The sequence below is a fragment of the Perissodus microlepis genome, chromosome 12 (genome assembly GCF_051167445.1).
Source record: "Perissodus microlepis isolate ML-2025 ecotype Zambia chromosome 12, ASM5116744v1, whole genome shotgun sequence".
Lineage (NCBI taxonomy): Eukaryota > Metazoa > Chordata > Actinopteri > Cichliformes > Cichlidae > Perissodus > Perissodus microlepis.
In genome coordinates, this window is record NC_140472.1 from 27,121,818 (window position 1) to 27,139,454 (window position 17,637).

The 17,637-nt window shown below is 38.5% G+C and overlaps 2 protein-coding genes across 2 annotated transcripts; both read right to left on the minus strand.

Annotated features, from left to right (window-relative positions):
* Positions 1-626: 626 nt before the first annotated feature.
* Positions 627-10,738, minus strand: LOC146376472 (granzyme A-like). Its single transcript, XM_084946433.1, has 8 exons — positions 7,618-10,738; positions 7,291-7,432; positions 3,696-4,646; positions 3,369-3,510; positions 2,608-2,755; positions 1,658-1,830; positions 1,023-1,107; positions 627-891 (listed from the first exon to the last, which is right to left on the minus strand). Exons 3-8 carry the CDS (start codon positions 3,757-3,759, stop codon positions 736-738), a joined length of 768 nt encoding a protein of 255 aa, XP_084802559.1. The 5' UTR covers positions 3,760-4,646; positions 7,291-7,432; positions 7,618-10,738; the 3' UTR covers positions 627-735.
* A 609-nt stretch (positions 10,739-11,347) lies between these two features.
* On the minus strand, positions 11,348-15,272 carry LOC146376473 (granzyme A-like). Its single transcript, XM_084946432.1, has 5 exons — positions 15,209-15,272; positions 14,883-15,024; positions 13,021-13,159; positions 11,673-11,942; positions 11,348-11,535 (listed from the first exon to the last, which is right to left on the minus strand). Exons 1-5 carry the CDS (start codon positions 15,270-15,272, stop codon positions 11,374-11,376), a joined length of 777 nt encoding a protein of 258 aa, XP_084802558.1. The 3' UTR covers positions 11,348-11,373.
* Positions 15,273-17,637: the final 2,365 nt, after the last annotated feature.

A 17,637-nucleotide genomic window follows, 5' to 3' on the forward strand; every position in this document is an offset into this window, starting at 1 on the left:
GAAGCAGACGAACCGACAACAGACAGAGGAAGATGGAGGACTAAATACATAGAGGGGTAACTAGGGAATGAGGACCAGGAGGGAAACACAGCTGGGATTAATCACACACATGAGGCAGGGAGGAAGCAAAACAGCAAACGCTAACACAGGAACAACACCATAGAAACCAGAATGACGAGACATAACACAAGGAACACAGGCGAGGCACAGTAACAAAACCTAAAGACTAGAAATCACCAAAATACTAAAGAATAACCAAGGGAGCTAGAAATACAAAAGACTAAATCACAGAATATTAATATTCAAAAACATAAACACTGGGACACTAGACCCAGGACCATGACAGTGTTTAGTGCAACATACTTTGGTATACTCTCATATTCTTGTTGGCATTACTGTAATTTTCTTTTGAAGGAAACAATCCTTCCATTCTCTTCCACTTATCCAACTTTAAGGCTTGCATAAGACAAGAGGAGGGGTACACCCTAGACAGGTCACCAGCCTGTTGCAGAGCTAACTTAGAGAGTCAGACAACCATTTACACACATTCACAAGAGAACATGTGCATAATAACATGATTTGCAACTGGTGTAAAGTACTTTTTTCAGAAAAGCAGTGTCAGATGTTTTAGAAAGGAGAGAAATAAAATATATTATCTATTATAAAATTATTGAGGTGGCACGGTGGTTAGCACTGTTGCCGCACAGCAAGAAGGTCCTGAGTTCAATTCCACCATCAGGCCGACTTCATTGTTTCTTTGATCCAGCTGAGTTGTTTGTTTGAGACAAATGCATAGACTCCCGGTGCATTCTTTTTACTCTCACACGTCTTTCCAAAAGAAGTAGCTCCAACCAGCACCCCATTGCACAACAGTGGCCCTCCTGAATCCCCCTGCAGGAAGAACAAATACATGGTAGTCATTCTTTGACTACTTGTGGATGTGAAAAAGCCAAGAGTGTTGAGCTGAATGCCTGTTTAATTCAGAGAACTAATAAAAATACACACACACTCTATATACTTACTCGACAGGCATCAACCTTTTTTTTGCCAGTTGAACCAGCACATATCATGTCACTGGTGATAACAGTATAATAATAAGAGTTGCATGTGCTATGTGTGGCTGTGTGCAGACAGGAATAGGACCCAAGGTGCAGACTCCGGAGACAGTCGTGAACTCAAAACAGCTTTAATGTAAAACTCAAAAATAACATAACTGGAAAAAATCAAAATAAACTTAAACCAGAGGACTGACAGAACACACAGCTAAGTAAACGGTAGATCGCGACACAGACACAGAGGAACACAAGGCTTAAATACACAGAGGGAGCAATCAGGGAATGGGTAACAGGAGGGAAACACAGCTGGGGCAAATCAGGCCTAACGAGACAAGGGGAAGCGAAACCAGATACATTAACCTCAGACAAGGACCTTCAAAAAACAGGAAACAGACACAGACTCGCACGCACTGCAACAGAGGGAACAGAGACATGGGACCAGGGCAGACAAAGACACTGACTGGACACGGGGATATAGCAACTAAGGATACACAGAGACAAACCATAAGACATGACTCTAACAAAAACCCAAAGACTAGAAATAATAAATAAATAATAAACTCAAAAACCCTGGGTCAACGACCCAGGCATCCTAACAGCATGTCTCTCTGTCGATCACAGTCACATTGGCAGACATAAGGACATCTGATGGTTTGTTTTTTTTAGTTAGTCCCCATCCAGCCACCAGACATTTGCTGCCAGCTGCAGGGTCTTTGACATGTTTATGTAGCTGGAGACATTTCACAGTTTTGGTTTCCTGCACTGGTTCATTAAGCTTAAAGATTAAAAAGAAACATAACATAGGATATAAATTGTGTATACGTATCTTTACAAAGATTTTTCTTAATAAAAGAACTATATGCAGTAATGCAAAAACCGAAGCCTCATTTCTCTACAATTTGCTTCAAGGAGTCAACGTGATCTTTTAAGCTTTATCAAAAAGGAAAGCTTTAAGACTAACCTTAAAAGTAAAGAGGGGGTTAATTGTGAATTTAGTGACATGAATTTAACCAGCCAGAGTCAGTGAAAAATGTTAAGTTTTTCCATTTTTTGACCTTAAGGGGCTTGAGTATGACTGGATACTTTCAGGTAACCACTTGAAAAGCATGCAGTCTATGCAATGGCCAGATTAAGAATTCAATACCCTGTTTACTTTTCTGAGTAGCATCAAAGTGTCTACAATAGCATGAGGGCTTTGAAGGTTGAAGATCAAAATTTGTCTGATACTCAGAATCAGTCACAGAACAGATTAGAATAAATTACAGTGTTTGCAATGAACCTTAATTACAGCTACTAAAAGCGTTGATATTGTTAAAACAACATAGGGACATGCGAGAGCCTTGGAAGAGTATAACAGGCACACAAAGTGTTTGATTAGCAGCATTTTGAATAAACAGCAACTGAAAAAGAAGAAAAGAGACTTGATTTTGATTTTGTTTGATTTAGACCATTTCTTATCTGAAGCTTCAGATATGTTATTTTAGATTCCTTTTTAATTCACATTGCTGCATCTTTGCTTTGCTCACTGTTGGACATTCAATTATCACCTTACCTTCAGCAACATGAGGTCATTGACTTTTTTTTCTTCAGAAAAGCTGGGATGACGAACACATTTCTGAACCTTTCGGACCTGCCTTAAACGTGTCTCTTTCTTTTTCTTTTTCTCGATGGAATGCACTCCCAGGATCACCGTACTTATACTGGAAGAGAAAAAAACATCAACAACACTTTGTGGTGATGATAGTTTGTTTATAGAACAGGTTAATAAAGATTTATAGATCATTGTTTGGTTGTTATTGCTTTATAAATAAAATTCCTTACAGGATCTCTGTGAAAGATCTATTTTTGTAAAATGTGTAAAATGAGATTGTTTAATACTATGCTGTTGATAAAAATAAACCTCAAAGTATGGACATTAGCTCTACAGTTTCTATATCTTTCATCTATAATACTGTAGACACACTGGTCACATAAGCCAAACAGAGTAAATATGATGTCATCAGAAAATCTGTCATAATTCTGTAACTCAGTGTGTGTCTGCATGTGTATGTGTGTGTGTCTTTTTAAAAAAGGTCTGATAGTTCAGTAAGAGATCAACTGTTTATTTAAAAGGTAGATATACCGAATGTGTGTGTGTGTTTCCATAATGAAAGCCAGATACGGCAAACATGTTATCTTTTGTAAATAAAGTCCATAAGTATCAGAATAATAAATATACTGTTGACTGGCATATACACAAAACAATTGTATTAAATTGCATTTTAACGTTTTAAAGCTTGAAAATTGTAATAAAAGTACGATTTAGTTTCCTACTTCGGACAGTGAGCAGCAGTCAGGACCCATGTTGGATCAATTAATATTCCTCCACACATTGGTCCATCACGCTCCAGCAGAGCCATAAAAGGCAGCGAGTGTGGCTTTACTTCTTTCCCTCCAATGATCTCAGAACCATGACCTAAAACAAAATAAAAATGTCCAGTCACTGGATGTTGAAGTCAAGAACAGATGAGCAAAAGAAAGAAGCACACTGCACCTGAACAAACTGCTTTGTAAGACTAAAAGACCTCAGTAATGTGAGTTTGCATTGTGCATGTTTACATAATGGAGCAAAAAGCAAATTCAAGAGAAAACACTGCTCACCAGACTGGATGATGAAGAGAATCACACATGTGATGAAAAGACTGAAATCTCTCAGGCAGAACATTTCTTCTTACCTCTCCTTATCAGATGCTGAATGCACTGAAACCTTGATCATAGCTGTAATGCACAACTTATGTTGAGCTGAAAGGATGTGGTCTGGCTGCAAAAGAAATGTACTGCTTCAAGCTTACATCATTTCAAGAACTCTGGTTGAATTTACCACAAATAATGACCATGTTGTTTATTTACTGTGTGATGGTGGGTTTCTTTACGTGATTCAGAGAACGTTGTCACTGGGTGCAGATATGTCAGTAAGTCACTGACACTTTCACATTTGCTTTCTAAAATGTCATCTTATTAACCAGAAGAAAAAATGATTTGCAGAATAAACAATGAAAAAAGACACACTGTTCACAGACATGTTGAAATCATAAAACCATGACATAGTGAATAATTGCAAACAATGCTCTGGAACTGTGTAAAACAAAAACTCAGTAAAACATTTGAGGTTTGCTTTTTGTGAAGTTTACGTTACGTCTTTTAAAAAATTCATTATCACAGAAAAAAGAATCATATCATTGTTAATATTTGTATTTTAATATTATTTTAAAAAAACAAGACAAGGACAGAATAGGATAGAAAATAATGGATGTATTCAACTCTCTTCTGTGGTAAAGCTGGTATTTAAAAAAGAGGGAGAACAGGAGGAGAAAATAAATAAATAATTATTGTCACAGTCGGGGAAGTGGGGAATGAGGACCCAAATGCCGGACTCCTTATGCTGAACAGTGCGTTTATTTATAGTGCAGTAAATAATCCACAGAATAAATCCCCATGCGCTCCCCTGACTCCCGTGTCGTGTCTTCTCCCAAAACATCCGTGTTCTGTGCTCTCCACTCCCGTGTCTCTGCATTCCCCATGCCTGCTGCTATCTGGCGTTCTGCGCTCCTCCTGAGACACAATAGAAGCAGCCATCAAGACACCACATAACTAGTCTTCAACACTGACTTGAAGACTGACTTGGAGTCTCACGCAATAATCCCACGCCAGAGGGAGCTCCATCATACTCTTAAATAGCTCCCCCTATGAACATCCCAACACACACCTGCCTATTCCTACAACTTGGGACACAGCCAGCAGCTCAGTGCAGCTAAAACACACAATAATAATAATAATAATGATAATGAGTCCACACTGCTCAAGGACCCTGGATCCCTCAGACCCAGATCCCTGACAATTATAAAGAGTGCATATACACATACAAGCAATTGTAGTAAAGAGCCTTCAATATCAATATCAGTATCTTGTGGATTTTGAGGGGTCCAGAAGAGAGATTTTGGATGCCTCAGTCTGCATTCTGGACCCTTCCATGGTCAGAGAATACCACCACAGCTACCCAAACAAGCCCGGGAGGCTCACCGAAGGACTCACCTTCACTAGAGTCCTTCGGGTGCTTTAGACCATCGAATTATCAAAAAAGACCACATCTGGTCTAATGAAACAAAGACTGGGCTGAAACTGGGCTGAATGCCAAGCATCATGTTTGGAAGAAAACAGGTACTGCTCATCACCTGGCCAATACCATGGCCAATACCATTCCTACATTCCTCTGTAAAAGGAAAAAAAGTGGGAGACTAGTTAGGATCAAGGCAAAGATAAAATCAGCAATATACAAAGACATCCTTGATGATAACCTGCTCCATAGCACTGTACTTTGGACTTTGGGGAGGGTTCATATTCCAACAGGACAACGAACCAAAGCACACAGCCAGGATAACAGAGGATTGGCTTAGGGACCACTCTGTGAATGTCTTTAGTGGCCCAGCCAGAGCCCAGACTTGAGCCTGATTTAATATCTCTGAAGAAAACAGAAAATGGCTGTGGACCAACACTCCCCATCCAGCCTGATGGAGTTTGACAGGTTCTGCATACAAAAATGTGAGAAACTGCCCAATAACAAGTATGCCAAGCTTGCAGCATCTTACTCAAAATTACTTCAGGATATATTTCCTGCCAAAGGTGCTTCAACAAAGTATCGAGCAACAACTGTGAATACTTAAATGCATGATATATTTTTGTTTTTTATTTTAATACATTTGCAAGAATTTCAAGCAAAGTTTGTCCCCTTTTTCATGATGGAGTACTGTGTGTAGAATCCTGGGAAAAAATGAATTTGATCCATTTTGGAATATGGCTCTAACATGACAAAGGCTACGTTCACACTGCAGGCTAAAGAGCATCAAATCTGACTTTTTTGGTATGACAGTTTGAACAGCACAAATCCGATATTTTCAAATCCAACCTAGGTCACTTTGGTACGTGGTACTGAATCCGATAAATATCTGATGTTTTAGAAAGCGACTGCTGTTTGAATGGTCATATCGCATTAAATCGGTCTTTTACGTCACTGACACAAGACAGACGCCAATTATCAGCACTGGAGAAGACAAACAAGAAAGCATGGCAGCCATTGTTAAAGCACAGGCTCTCTTTTTTCTCAGTCTCCTTCTTTCTCTAATTAATTTGTCGGTTACGACTGTGCAGAAATCTATAGACTGCTGCAACAACACCTACTAGCTTTGTAGCCGCCATTTTTACTTTCGTAAACAGAGCGCGTTGTATGTGACGTCTTCTTTTGCGCTTTGAAGGCCGTGAACCGTTCACACTAGAGAGCGTTTGCTGTCACATTTTATTTGTAGTGTGAACAACCAGACAAAAAGATCGAATTTGATCAAAAAATCGGAATTGAGCATTAAGACCTGCAGTGTGAACGTAGCCAAAATGTGGAACAAGTGAAGCACTGTGAATGCTTTTCGGATACACTGTAGCTGGTTACTATTGTTTTGTGGAGCATGATGTACCATGTCCTTCTTCTTCTACATGACGTTATCACACACACTGTCCAGCAAATAATCCCTGTGGATGAATTACAATAGAGCTCAAATAAAAGGCATGATGGAATTTCATAGATATGGTTGCCTTTTTCCTTCAACATTACAAGGTCCATCCATCCATCCATCCATTCTCTTCCGCTTATCCTTGTCAGGGTTGCGGGGTGGCTGGAGCCTATCCCAGCTACTTTACAAGGTTATTCAATTTTTTAGTTTTGTTTTAGCTTATCAAGCAGTTTTATATAACCATATAACCACAGCTCTGTAACAGGAGAAGTGGCCCAGGACTGAATTATCTAAAAGTAAAATAAAAAAGTAAAGTGTGGAAAAAGATTGGTCAGTGGTTTCTGAGCACAAGTAATCAGAATGAAAAATGAACAAATAAGAAAGCATGCTCAGTAATTTATCTACATCAAAAAAAATCTGTTCACAAGCCTCAGTTTCAGTTTCAGTATATAAAACATACTGATAGTTCAGTAAGAGATCAACTGTTTATTTAAAAGGTAGATATACCGAATGTGTGTGTGTGTTTCCATAATGAAAGCCAGATACGGCAAACATGTTATCTTTTGTAAATAAAGTCCATAAGTATCAGAATAATAAATATACTGTTGACTGGCATATACACAAAACAATTGTATTAAATTGCATTTTAACGTTTTAAAGCTTGAAAATTGTAATAAAAGTACGATTTAGTTTCCTACTTCGGACAGTGAGCAGCAGTCAGGACCCATGTTGGATCAATTAATATTCCTCCACACATTGGTCCATCACGCTCCAGCAGAGCCATAAAAGGCAGCGAGTGTGGCTTTACTTCTTTCCCTCCAATGATCTCAGAACCATGACCTAAAACAAAATAAAAATGTCCAGTCACTGGATGTTGAAGTCAAGAACAGATGAGCAAAAGAAAGAAGCACACTGCACCTGAACAAACTGCTTTGTAAGACTAAAAGACCTCAGTAATGTGAGTTTGCATTGTGCATGTTTACATAATGGAGCAAAAAGCAAATTCAAGAGAAAACACTGCTCACCAGACTGGATGATGAAGAGAATCACACATGTGATGAAAAGACTGAAATCTCTCAGGCAGAACATTTCTTCTTACCTCTCCTTATCAGATGCTGAATGCACTGAAACCTTGATCATAGCTGTAATGCACAACTTATGTTGAGCTGAAAGGATGTGGTCTGGCTGCAAAAGAAATGTACTGCTTCAAGCTTACATCATTTCAAGAACTCTGGTTGAATTTACCACAAATAATGACCATGTTGTTTATTTACTGTGTGATGGTGGGTTTCTTTACGTGATTCAGAGAACGTTGTCACTGGGTGCAGATATGTCAGTAAGTCACTGACACTTTCACATTTGCTTTCTAAAATGTCATCTTATTAACCAGAAGAAAAAATGATTTGCAGAATAAACAATGAAAAAAGACACACTGTTCACAGACATGTTGAAATCATAAAACCATGACATAGTGAATAATTGCAAACAATGCTCTGGAACTGTGTAAAACAAAAACTCAGTAAAACATTTGAGGTTTGCTTTTTGTGAAGTTTACGTTACGTCTTTTAAAAAATTCATTATCACAGAAAAAAGAATCATATCATTGTTAATATTTGTATTTTAATATTATTTTAAAAAAACAAGACAAGGACAGAATAGGATAGAAAATAATGGATGTATTCAACTCTCTTCTGTGGTAAAGCTGGTATTTAAAAAAGAGGGAGAACAGGAGGAGAAAATAAATAAATAATTATTGTCACAGTCGGGGAAGTGGGGAATGAGGACCCAAATGCCGGACTCCTTATGCTGAACAGTGCGTTTATTTATAGTGCAGTAAATAATCCACAGAATAAATCCCCATGCGCTCCCCTGACTCCCGTGTCGTGTCTTCTCCCAAAACATCCGTGTTCTGTGCTCTCCACTCCCGTGTCTCTGCATTCCCCATGCCTGCTGCTATCTGGCGTTCTGCGCTCCTCCTGAGACACAATAGAAGCAGCCATCAAGACACCACATAACTAGTCTTCAACACTGACTTGAAGACTGACTTGGAGTCTCACGCAATAATCCCACGCCAGAGGGAGCTCCATCATACTCTTAAATAGCTCCCCCTATGAACATCCCAACACACACCTGCCTATTCCTACAACTTGGGACACAGCCAGCAGCTCAGTGCAGCTAAAACACACAATAATAATAATAATAATGATAATGAGTCCACACTGCTCAAGGACCCTGGATCCCTCAGACCCAGATCCCTGACAATTATAAAGAGTGCATATACACATACAAGCAATTGTAGTAAAGAGCCTTCAATATCAATATCAGTATCTTGTGGATTTTGAGGGGTCCAGAAGAGAGATTTTGGATGCCTCAGTCTGCATTCTGGACCCTTCCATGGTCAGAGAATACCACCACAGCTACCCAAACAAGCCCGGGAGGCTCACCGAAGGACTCACCTTCACTAGAGTCCTTCGGGTGCTTTAGACCATCGAATTATCAAAAAAGACCACATCTGGTCTAATGAAACAAAGACTGGGCTGAAACTGGGCTGAATGCCAAGCATCATGTTTGGAAGAAAACAGGTACTGCTCATCACCTGGCCAATACCATGGCCAATACCATTCCTACATTCCTCTGTAAAAGGAAAAAAAGTGGGAGACTAGTTAGGATCAAGGCAAAGATAAAATCAGCAATATACAAAGACATCCTTGATGATAACCTGCTCCATAGCACTGTACTTTGGACTTTGGGGAGGGTTCATATTCCAACAGGACAACGAACCAAAGCACACAGCCAGGATAACAGAGGATTGGCTTAGGGACCACTCTGTGAATGTCTTTAGTGGCCCAGCCAGAGCCCAGACTTGAGCCTGATTTAATATCTCTGAAGAAAACAGAAAATGGCTGTGGACCAACACTCCCCATCCAGCCTGATGGAGTTTGACAGGTTCTGCATACAAAAATGTGAGAAACTGCCCAATAACAAGTATGCCAAGCTTGCAGCATCTTACTCAAAATTACTTCAGGATATATTTCCTGCCAAAGGTGCTTCAACAAAGTATCGAGCAACAACTGTGAATACTTAAATGCATGATATATTTTTGTTTTTTATTTTAATACATTTGCAAGAATTTCAAGCAAAGTTTGTCCCCTTTTTCATGATGGAGTACTGTGTGTAGAATCCTGGGAAAAAATGAATTTGATCCATTTTGGAATATGGCTCTAACATGACAAAGGCTACGTTCACACTGCAGGCTAAAGAGCATCAAATCTGACTTTTTTGGTATGACAGTTTGAACAGCACAAATCCGATATTTTCAAATCCAACCTAGGTCACTTTGGTACGTGGTACTGAATCCGATAAATATCTGATGTTTTAGAAAGCGACTGCTGTTTGAATGGTCATATCGCATTAAATCGGTCTTTTACGTCACTGACACAAGACAGACGCCAATTATCAGCACTGGAGAAGACAAACAAGAAAGCATGGCAGCCATTGTTAAAGCACAGGCTCTCTTTTTTCTCAGTCTCCTTCTTTCTCTAATTAATTTGTCGGTTACGACTGTGCAGAAATCTATAGACTGCTGCAACAACACCTACTAGCTTTGTAGCCGCCATTTTTACTTTCGTAAACAGAGCGCGTTGTATGTGACGTCTTCTTTTGCGCTTTGAAGGCCGTGAACCGTTCACACTAGAGAGCGTTTGCTGTCACATTTTATTTGTAGTGTGAACAACCAGACAAAAAGATCGAATTTGATCAAAAAATCGGAATTGAGCATTAAGACCTGCAGTGTGAACGTAGCCAAAATGTGGAACAAGTGAAGCACTGTGAATGCTTTTCGGATACACTGTAGCTGGTTACTATTGTTTTGTGGAGCATGATGTACCATGTCCTTCTTCTTCTACATGACGTTATCACACACACTGTCCAGCAAATAATCCCTGTGGATGAATTACAATAGAGCTCAAATAAAAGGCATGATGGAATTTCATAGATATGGTTGCCTTTTTCCTTCAACATTACAAGGTCCATCCATCCATCCATCCATTCTCTTCCGCTTATCCTTGTCAGGGTTGCGGGGTGGCTGGAGCCTATCCCAGCTACTTTACAAGGTTATTCAATTTTTTAGTTTTGTTTTAGCTTATCAAGCAGTTTTATATAACCATATAACCACAGCTCTGTAACAGGAGAAGTGGCCCAGGACTGAATTATCTAAAAGTAAAATAAAAAAGTAAAGTGTGGAAAAAGATTGGTCAGTGGTTTCTGAGCACAAGTAATCAGAATGAAAAATGAACAAATAAGAAAGCATGCTCAGTAATTTATCTACATCAAAAAAAATCTGTTCACAAGCCTCAGTTTCAGTTTCAGTATATAAAACAGGAGCTGGTGAATAATTTCACTTTGTTGATTTACTTTCATGAGTTTTGTATGTACATTAAAAAAACAAAACAAAAAAACATTTGTATGCTTTTATTGCAGCGGTAGCCTTCATCTGCAGCAAACAGGAGTACTCATATTCTTGGGGTTACTTGGAAAATGACAAATTAAGTTTGATTGAAAAACAAAGAAAAGGAAACGTTTGTGCAGTGATAAGGACTAACAATAATAAGGATCTGTCATATATGTGCAGAGATCAAGAATAAAAATGTAAAAGAATGAAATGATAACATTAATAATGCTCAAGTCAGTGGTCTACAGGAACAGCGGTAACAGATTTAACAAGGAAGATTACAAAGATGCTCGTGTTCATTAAATTGTGTGGACTGATTCCTGTGGATTCCTTAAAATTCAGATGACTTCATTGTTTTTTTGATCCACTTGAGTTGTTTTTTGGAGAGAAATGAGAAGACTGCAGGTTCATTTATCTCGCCACACACTACAGGTCCAAAAGAAGTGACTCCAACCAGCTCTTTATTGCACAGCAGTGGCCCTCCTGAATCCCCCTGCAGCAAGAACAAATGTTTGACATTTTTGGGGGGTGTTTTAACTAATCTGGACATTTAAAAAAGCCAAAAAGGTCTTGCGCTTTATTGCAATTTACAATTTCATATTACAATGCAACATACTAATATATACTTACAATACATGTGCTAGCCTTAGCATTTCCATTTGAACCAGCACATATCATGTCACTGGTAATAACAGGGTTGCGGTTGTAATAACCACGAGAGTTGCACTTCTTTCTGTCAATCACAGTCACATTGACAGACAACAAGACATCCGACCTATTCTTCTTTTCAGTTTTTCCCCATCCAGCCACCAGACAGTTGCTGCCAGCTGCAGGGTCTTTGAGAGTTTTGCCCAGCTTGAGAAATGTCACTGTTTTGGTTTCCATCACTGGATTGTTAAGCTGAAAAAAAGAAGCTTTACATATTGATAATGATTATCTATGTATTGTGTTTATATAGTTTGCTATAAAGTAAGTAAATAAGACAGAACATAACAGCAGGGTGCATACATGGAATGCCCTAACTAAGCCGCTGGCTTAATATACAGGAATATTTGTGCTGAGTATGGCCTGGATGTCCCAAGGTCAAAATGGAATACACCCTCTAGGGTGGTTAAGAATGACCAAGCTAAGATCCTGTGGGACTAAGTAAAGAAAGAAGGCTGTAGTGATAGATGTAGCTATATCAAGTGATAGCAACATCAGGAAGAAGGAACATGGGAAGCTTGGGAAATACCAAGGGCCGAGAGAGGAACTACAGAAGATGTGGAGGTTGATTCAAAAGTTGTCCATGAGGTAATTGGAGCACTTGGAGCAGCTCACCCCCAAACTAGGTTACACTTCCTATAAGTGTCATTATTACTAAAACTAGTAGTGTGGCACACTAAGCAGGAAAGTGCCAGAGGAACAGGGGATAAAGCATGATGCTAGCAACATGGCTGAGAGCTAAGATAGAAAATCCCTAAAGATAAAATTAATCAATACTTTAAATATAATTAGCTGGTAATTTCAACAGTGAGTGTAGTGTCGTGATACTGGACTGCAGCGAGCCAACACCAAATGAGAGTCAGTTAATAAACAGATTGCTAATTTTTAACAGTCAGTTATTACTCATTGGTCAGTACTAGTTTACAATGTTTTGACTTTAAAAAACATGTTTCAACTATGTAAGAAGAGTAAGTAAAGAAAAGAAGAAAAGTAAATGTTAGGTCCTGAGCTGCCTAACATTTCATATTATTCATATTGTTACATATTTCAATTGTCTTTTCACAAATAGAAATGTTTTATGTAACATAAAAAACATGTAATACTACATCAAATCTCATGTGATTAAAAGCTCTAAAAAAATGTGCATTTTAATTTACTGCCCCATTTTAAACAAATTCCTCTAAGTGGGTTTTCTTGAAAAAGCGTTTAAATTACAGGGTTGCATCTTTGCTTCATTTAGTATTGTGAATTGTACAGTGAATATTGACCTTACCTTGAGCAACATGAGGTCATTGCCCTTTAATATACTACAAAAGTCAGGATGAGGAAATTGTTTCTTAACCTCTCGGAATTGTTTCGAATCTTTTTCCTCTTTCTTGATGGAGTGTGCTCCCAGGATCACCTCACTAATACTGTAAAAGAAAAAAATACAGAGTAAAGTTAACATATATAAAAGCTTCATAGGGGAGGACTACGTAAAACAAAGATAAATTAACTCTATATTTTGTTATATGCATATTATTAGAGGTGGTTGCGTTATGGGTTTTACTGAAAAATTACTTTCATGGGTGTAGGGTGATGATGGCTAGAATATGAACAGATTTTGTCTATTGTCATTTTTTTGGAGCGTTATCAACCTCTATTTTCATTAATGTGCAAAGCCGTCAAACATACTCGTGTCTTACAGGCTTTTCCTTAAAAACAGCAGAAAAATCTGAGGGATTTTTAAAAGCAATGCTGTAGTGGGGCGAGGTGGACGCACCTGAGCGTCATCAGCGATCATGCTGCGCCTGCTTTAAAAGGGTGAACTAGGTCCTTTCTTAGTTGTTGTAGGGGAAGTGAGCAACTGCGAGGTGAAAAGCTGAAGCAGGGTGTGAAAAGTGACAGGAACCGAGAGTAATAAAAGCAACACTGAAATGTGGTCGCTTCCGCCATGAGTTTATTCAAATACATTTTTAAGGAGATGCTGATTTGTCTGTGAAGGTTCTCAGTCATCCAGGTCATCGTAGTCAAAGGAGCTTGCAAAGAAAAGCGTCTGGACTTCTTTAAGTTACTTGAAGACGTTTCACCTCTCATCCGAGAAGCTTCTTCAGTTCTAAGGTCAAATGGTGGAGAGTCCCAGATATAAACCTAGTGGGAGTATCCCCCCACAGAGGGACAAAAGGACCCCCTGATGATCCTCTAATCGCCTGAGCCAAGGTGTGAAACTGGGTGTGGGTCCCAATCAGCCAGAGTTTCGGGTGTGTTCATTGTGAAACCTGGCCCCACCTTATCATGCGAATTCCTGAGGTCAGATGGCCCAGGATGTGAGTGGGCGTTAAGGCGTCTGGGAAGGGATCTCAAAACTGGATTATAGATGGCAGAGAGTTGGTGTCGTAAACCCCCGCCTCTGTTCAAAGATGGTCGCTCACAGTGGACATAGATGGCTTCTTTCACTCCTCTTTCAAACCATCTGTCCTCTCTGTCCAAAATGTGAACATTGGCATCCTCGAAAGAGTGTCCTTTATCCTTAAGATGCAGATGGACTGCTGAGTCTTGTCCTGTGGAGGTGGCTCTTCTGTGTTGTGCCATGCGCTTGTGAAGTGGCTGTTTGGTCTCTCCAATGTAGAGGTCTGGGCATTCCTCGCTGCACTGTACAGCATACACCACATTGTTAAGTCTGTGTTTTGGCGTTTTGTCTTTCGGGTGAACCAGTTTTTGTCTGAGCGTGTTGCTGGGTCTGAAATGCACCGGGATGTCATGCTTGGAGAAAACTCTCCAGGTTTTTCTGATACACCGGCTACATAGGGGATGACAATGTTGTTGCGTCTGTCCTTCTTATCCTCCCTCGTTGGTGTCTGGTCTTCTAGATGCTGATTTGATTGTGCCTACTATTAACATGATAAGTAATTATGTAAATTATTTACACTGAAGACGTGAAGTTTTAGCATGTTTGTACTCACAGTATCAGTGAAAGGATTACTGACAGTATTTTATATGTATACATATGTTATATATGTATATGTATATATTATTTTATATTATTATGTATATATTGTAAAAATGTATAAAAAAAACCACACAATGTGTTATTTTTCACAGTCTGTTAAAAATATTAATATATTTTGATTTGATGTCAGAAGAGTAATTCTGTACTTAGTGCAGTGGGCAGCAGTCAGGACCCATTGTGGATGGATTAATATCCCCCCACAGAAAGATTTTTTACTTTTCAAGTAAGCCATGAAACTCAGGGAGTGTGGCCTGACTTCTTTCCCTCCAATAATCTCAGAACCATGACCTTAAAATTAAAAGAAAATATTCACTTAAATAACAAAATCACAAGATAATCAAGTCAAGAACTTAAAAATGAAAGAAGGAACAGATGAGTAAAACACAAGAAATGCCAGCGGCTTTGTAATACTGAAAGTAATGCCCTTGCATTCTGTGTAATGAATGAATGTGCAATAGAAAATATTACTCACTTGACTGGATGATGAAGAAAATCAAACATGAGATTAAAAGACCTAAATTCTTCAGGCAGAACATTTTGTCTTACCCCTCTTTGATTAGATGTCGAATGCCATGAAATGTACTTTGATGCATAGCTTTATACGCTGAGTTCGAAGGATGTGGTTTGATCATGGAAAATAATGAGTCAGCAAAACTGACACATGCCAGCTGATGAACTGGTGATATTGTTTCAAAGCAAGTGGTCAGATTTATCATAAATAATAACAATTTTCTGTAGTTTCTATATGAGAGAGGGGATTAAATTGAACTTCCATTGTAGTTTTAAGGTTTTTATTAAAAGTCAAGAATGGATTAACTGAATTCAATTTAATTTTATTCATATAGCTCCAAGTTAAAAAGGCACTTATATTGGTGCCAAAGTATAATTCAGTTTAATGCAGTAACCTGAATTGTCAATCAAAGCGACCAATCACATTAGGACCCCATTTTGTTTATGCTCTGCCCCCCAAACAGTCAATAGTCAGTTGATTTCAGTTTCAAGAAAATCTTCTGCAGCGCTTCCAAAGCACACACTCTGGTGTGCGCAATGGCTTCTTTGTGGCCGTGGTTGCTGAACTCTTCACATATGGATTTTTGAATTTCTGTACAAGGAATTGTGTAAAGTATCAATGAATACTAGTGTTTGTAAAAACTAAATAATTTGCTTGTTATTTTGATTTTTTTCATACAGAACTTTTAACATAAATATAATTCCAAATCTTTACCTCCAGAAAAAGTGAGCACCGACAAACACTTGCTCCTGTGTCTTCACTCCAGTCACTTGACTGCTTTGGATGTCACTCACCTGCACTCTGCTGTTCCACAGACTTTGCCTGCCTGCCTGCAGTAACCTCTCCTCGTGCTCATTTCAACAGCATGACAAGAAGTCCCACTTTCACTCCATTCAGTACTTGTTGCCTTCTTATAACATTTACTCTTCAATGGAGTCTTACATGGCGAGCGTGTACATAGGTCATGGCGGTTGAGTGCATTGCTTATTGTTTTTCTTTCAAACAATTCTAACTACAGATTCCAGGTCTTTCTGTAGCTGTCCACAATTGGTTCTTGGCTCAGTCCTATGTCTGAACTCTTGTGGGGAGCATCTGGTTGTGGTTTATGTGAAATGATGTTCTTTCATTTCCACTTCCAGATTATGGCCCCAGCAGCGCTCACTGAAACCTTCAGTAGTTCAGACGTTCTACTGTAACCAGTGTCATCAGTATGTTTTGCAACAATAAGTTTGCAAAGGCCACTGATTTTGTCCATTATGACATGTTTCTTCTGTGACACCTTGGTAATGAGCCTCCTTTTTTACAGGCCATCAGTTGGGACTTACCCAGCTGATATGAATTTGCCCTTTCTTTACATGCTCAATACTTTTTCCCCCCTGTGTCCATTCTCATTATTACATACAACATATGGACTTGTATGGTTTGATTTATTTGCATGTGTGGACTGGATGGATTTTTACCGATATCTGGCGAGAATTTCATATTCATATGCGCCTTTTTTTAGGAAATTGGGGAGATATTCAGTACTTATTTTACTCACTGTATATTCGTACATTTGACAGTTGAAATGAGCACTAAATCTGTTCACAATGCACAGGTTTATTCAAATTTACTGTTGAAATGCTACATCTCTTCAATCCGTGCACATTCTGCACTTGGTAATCTGTCTATATTAACCCTATAAAGCCCTTTGTATCATATTTGATACCTGAGTTTCTGAGACTTCTATCTCATCAACATGATCAATACTTGTCATAATTTCAAAATGTTATGGACAAAACTCTTTTTTTTTGTCTAACATTAATATTGTTGTTAACAAAAAGTTGAAAAAAAAAAGCCTAATGTATCAAATGCGACACAAAAAATATATTATAAATATATAATAAAAATGTGTCATGAACAACATGATATAGCAAAAAAAAAGTGTATTTTGTTATAAGGGTTAATAAACATCTAAGTTCCCCCCAAAAAATGGGTTGGGGTTGAATGGGATGAGTCTTACAGGGTTAATGGTCAACGCAAATCTTTCATCTTTCTGGTGAAACTGAACAAATGCTGATTTTGGATCGTGTTATCAGAATTACTCAAGTAATACAACGAATTATAGTAAAGAGAGGTACTTGGTAAGGGTCACAAATTTAACAAATATTTGTGTCTATCATAGACTCAATGGGTGCAATGACACAAAATGAACCCTCTATGGTGGCTCCAGTGGTCAAGGTTTTTCAGGCAGCAGTGTTTTAATTGTTTACTAAAGTTTATTTTTATGTGTTAATATATACCAAGACTGACAATCATATTTGACATATCACTTGCAAATTTGGCAACAATATGACAAATATGGCCTGTCACCGGTCATATACATGCTTGACTTATGCACATTTCGTTTA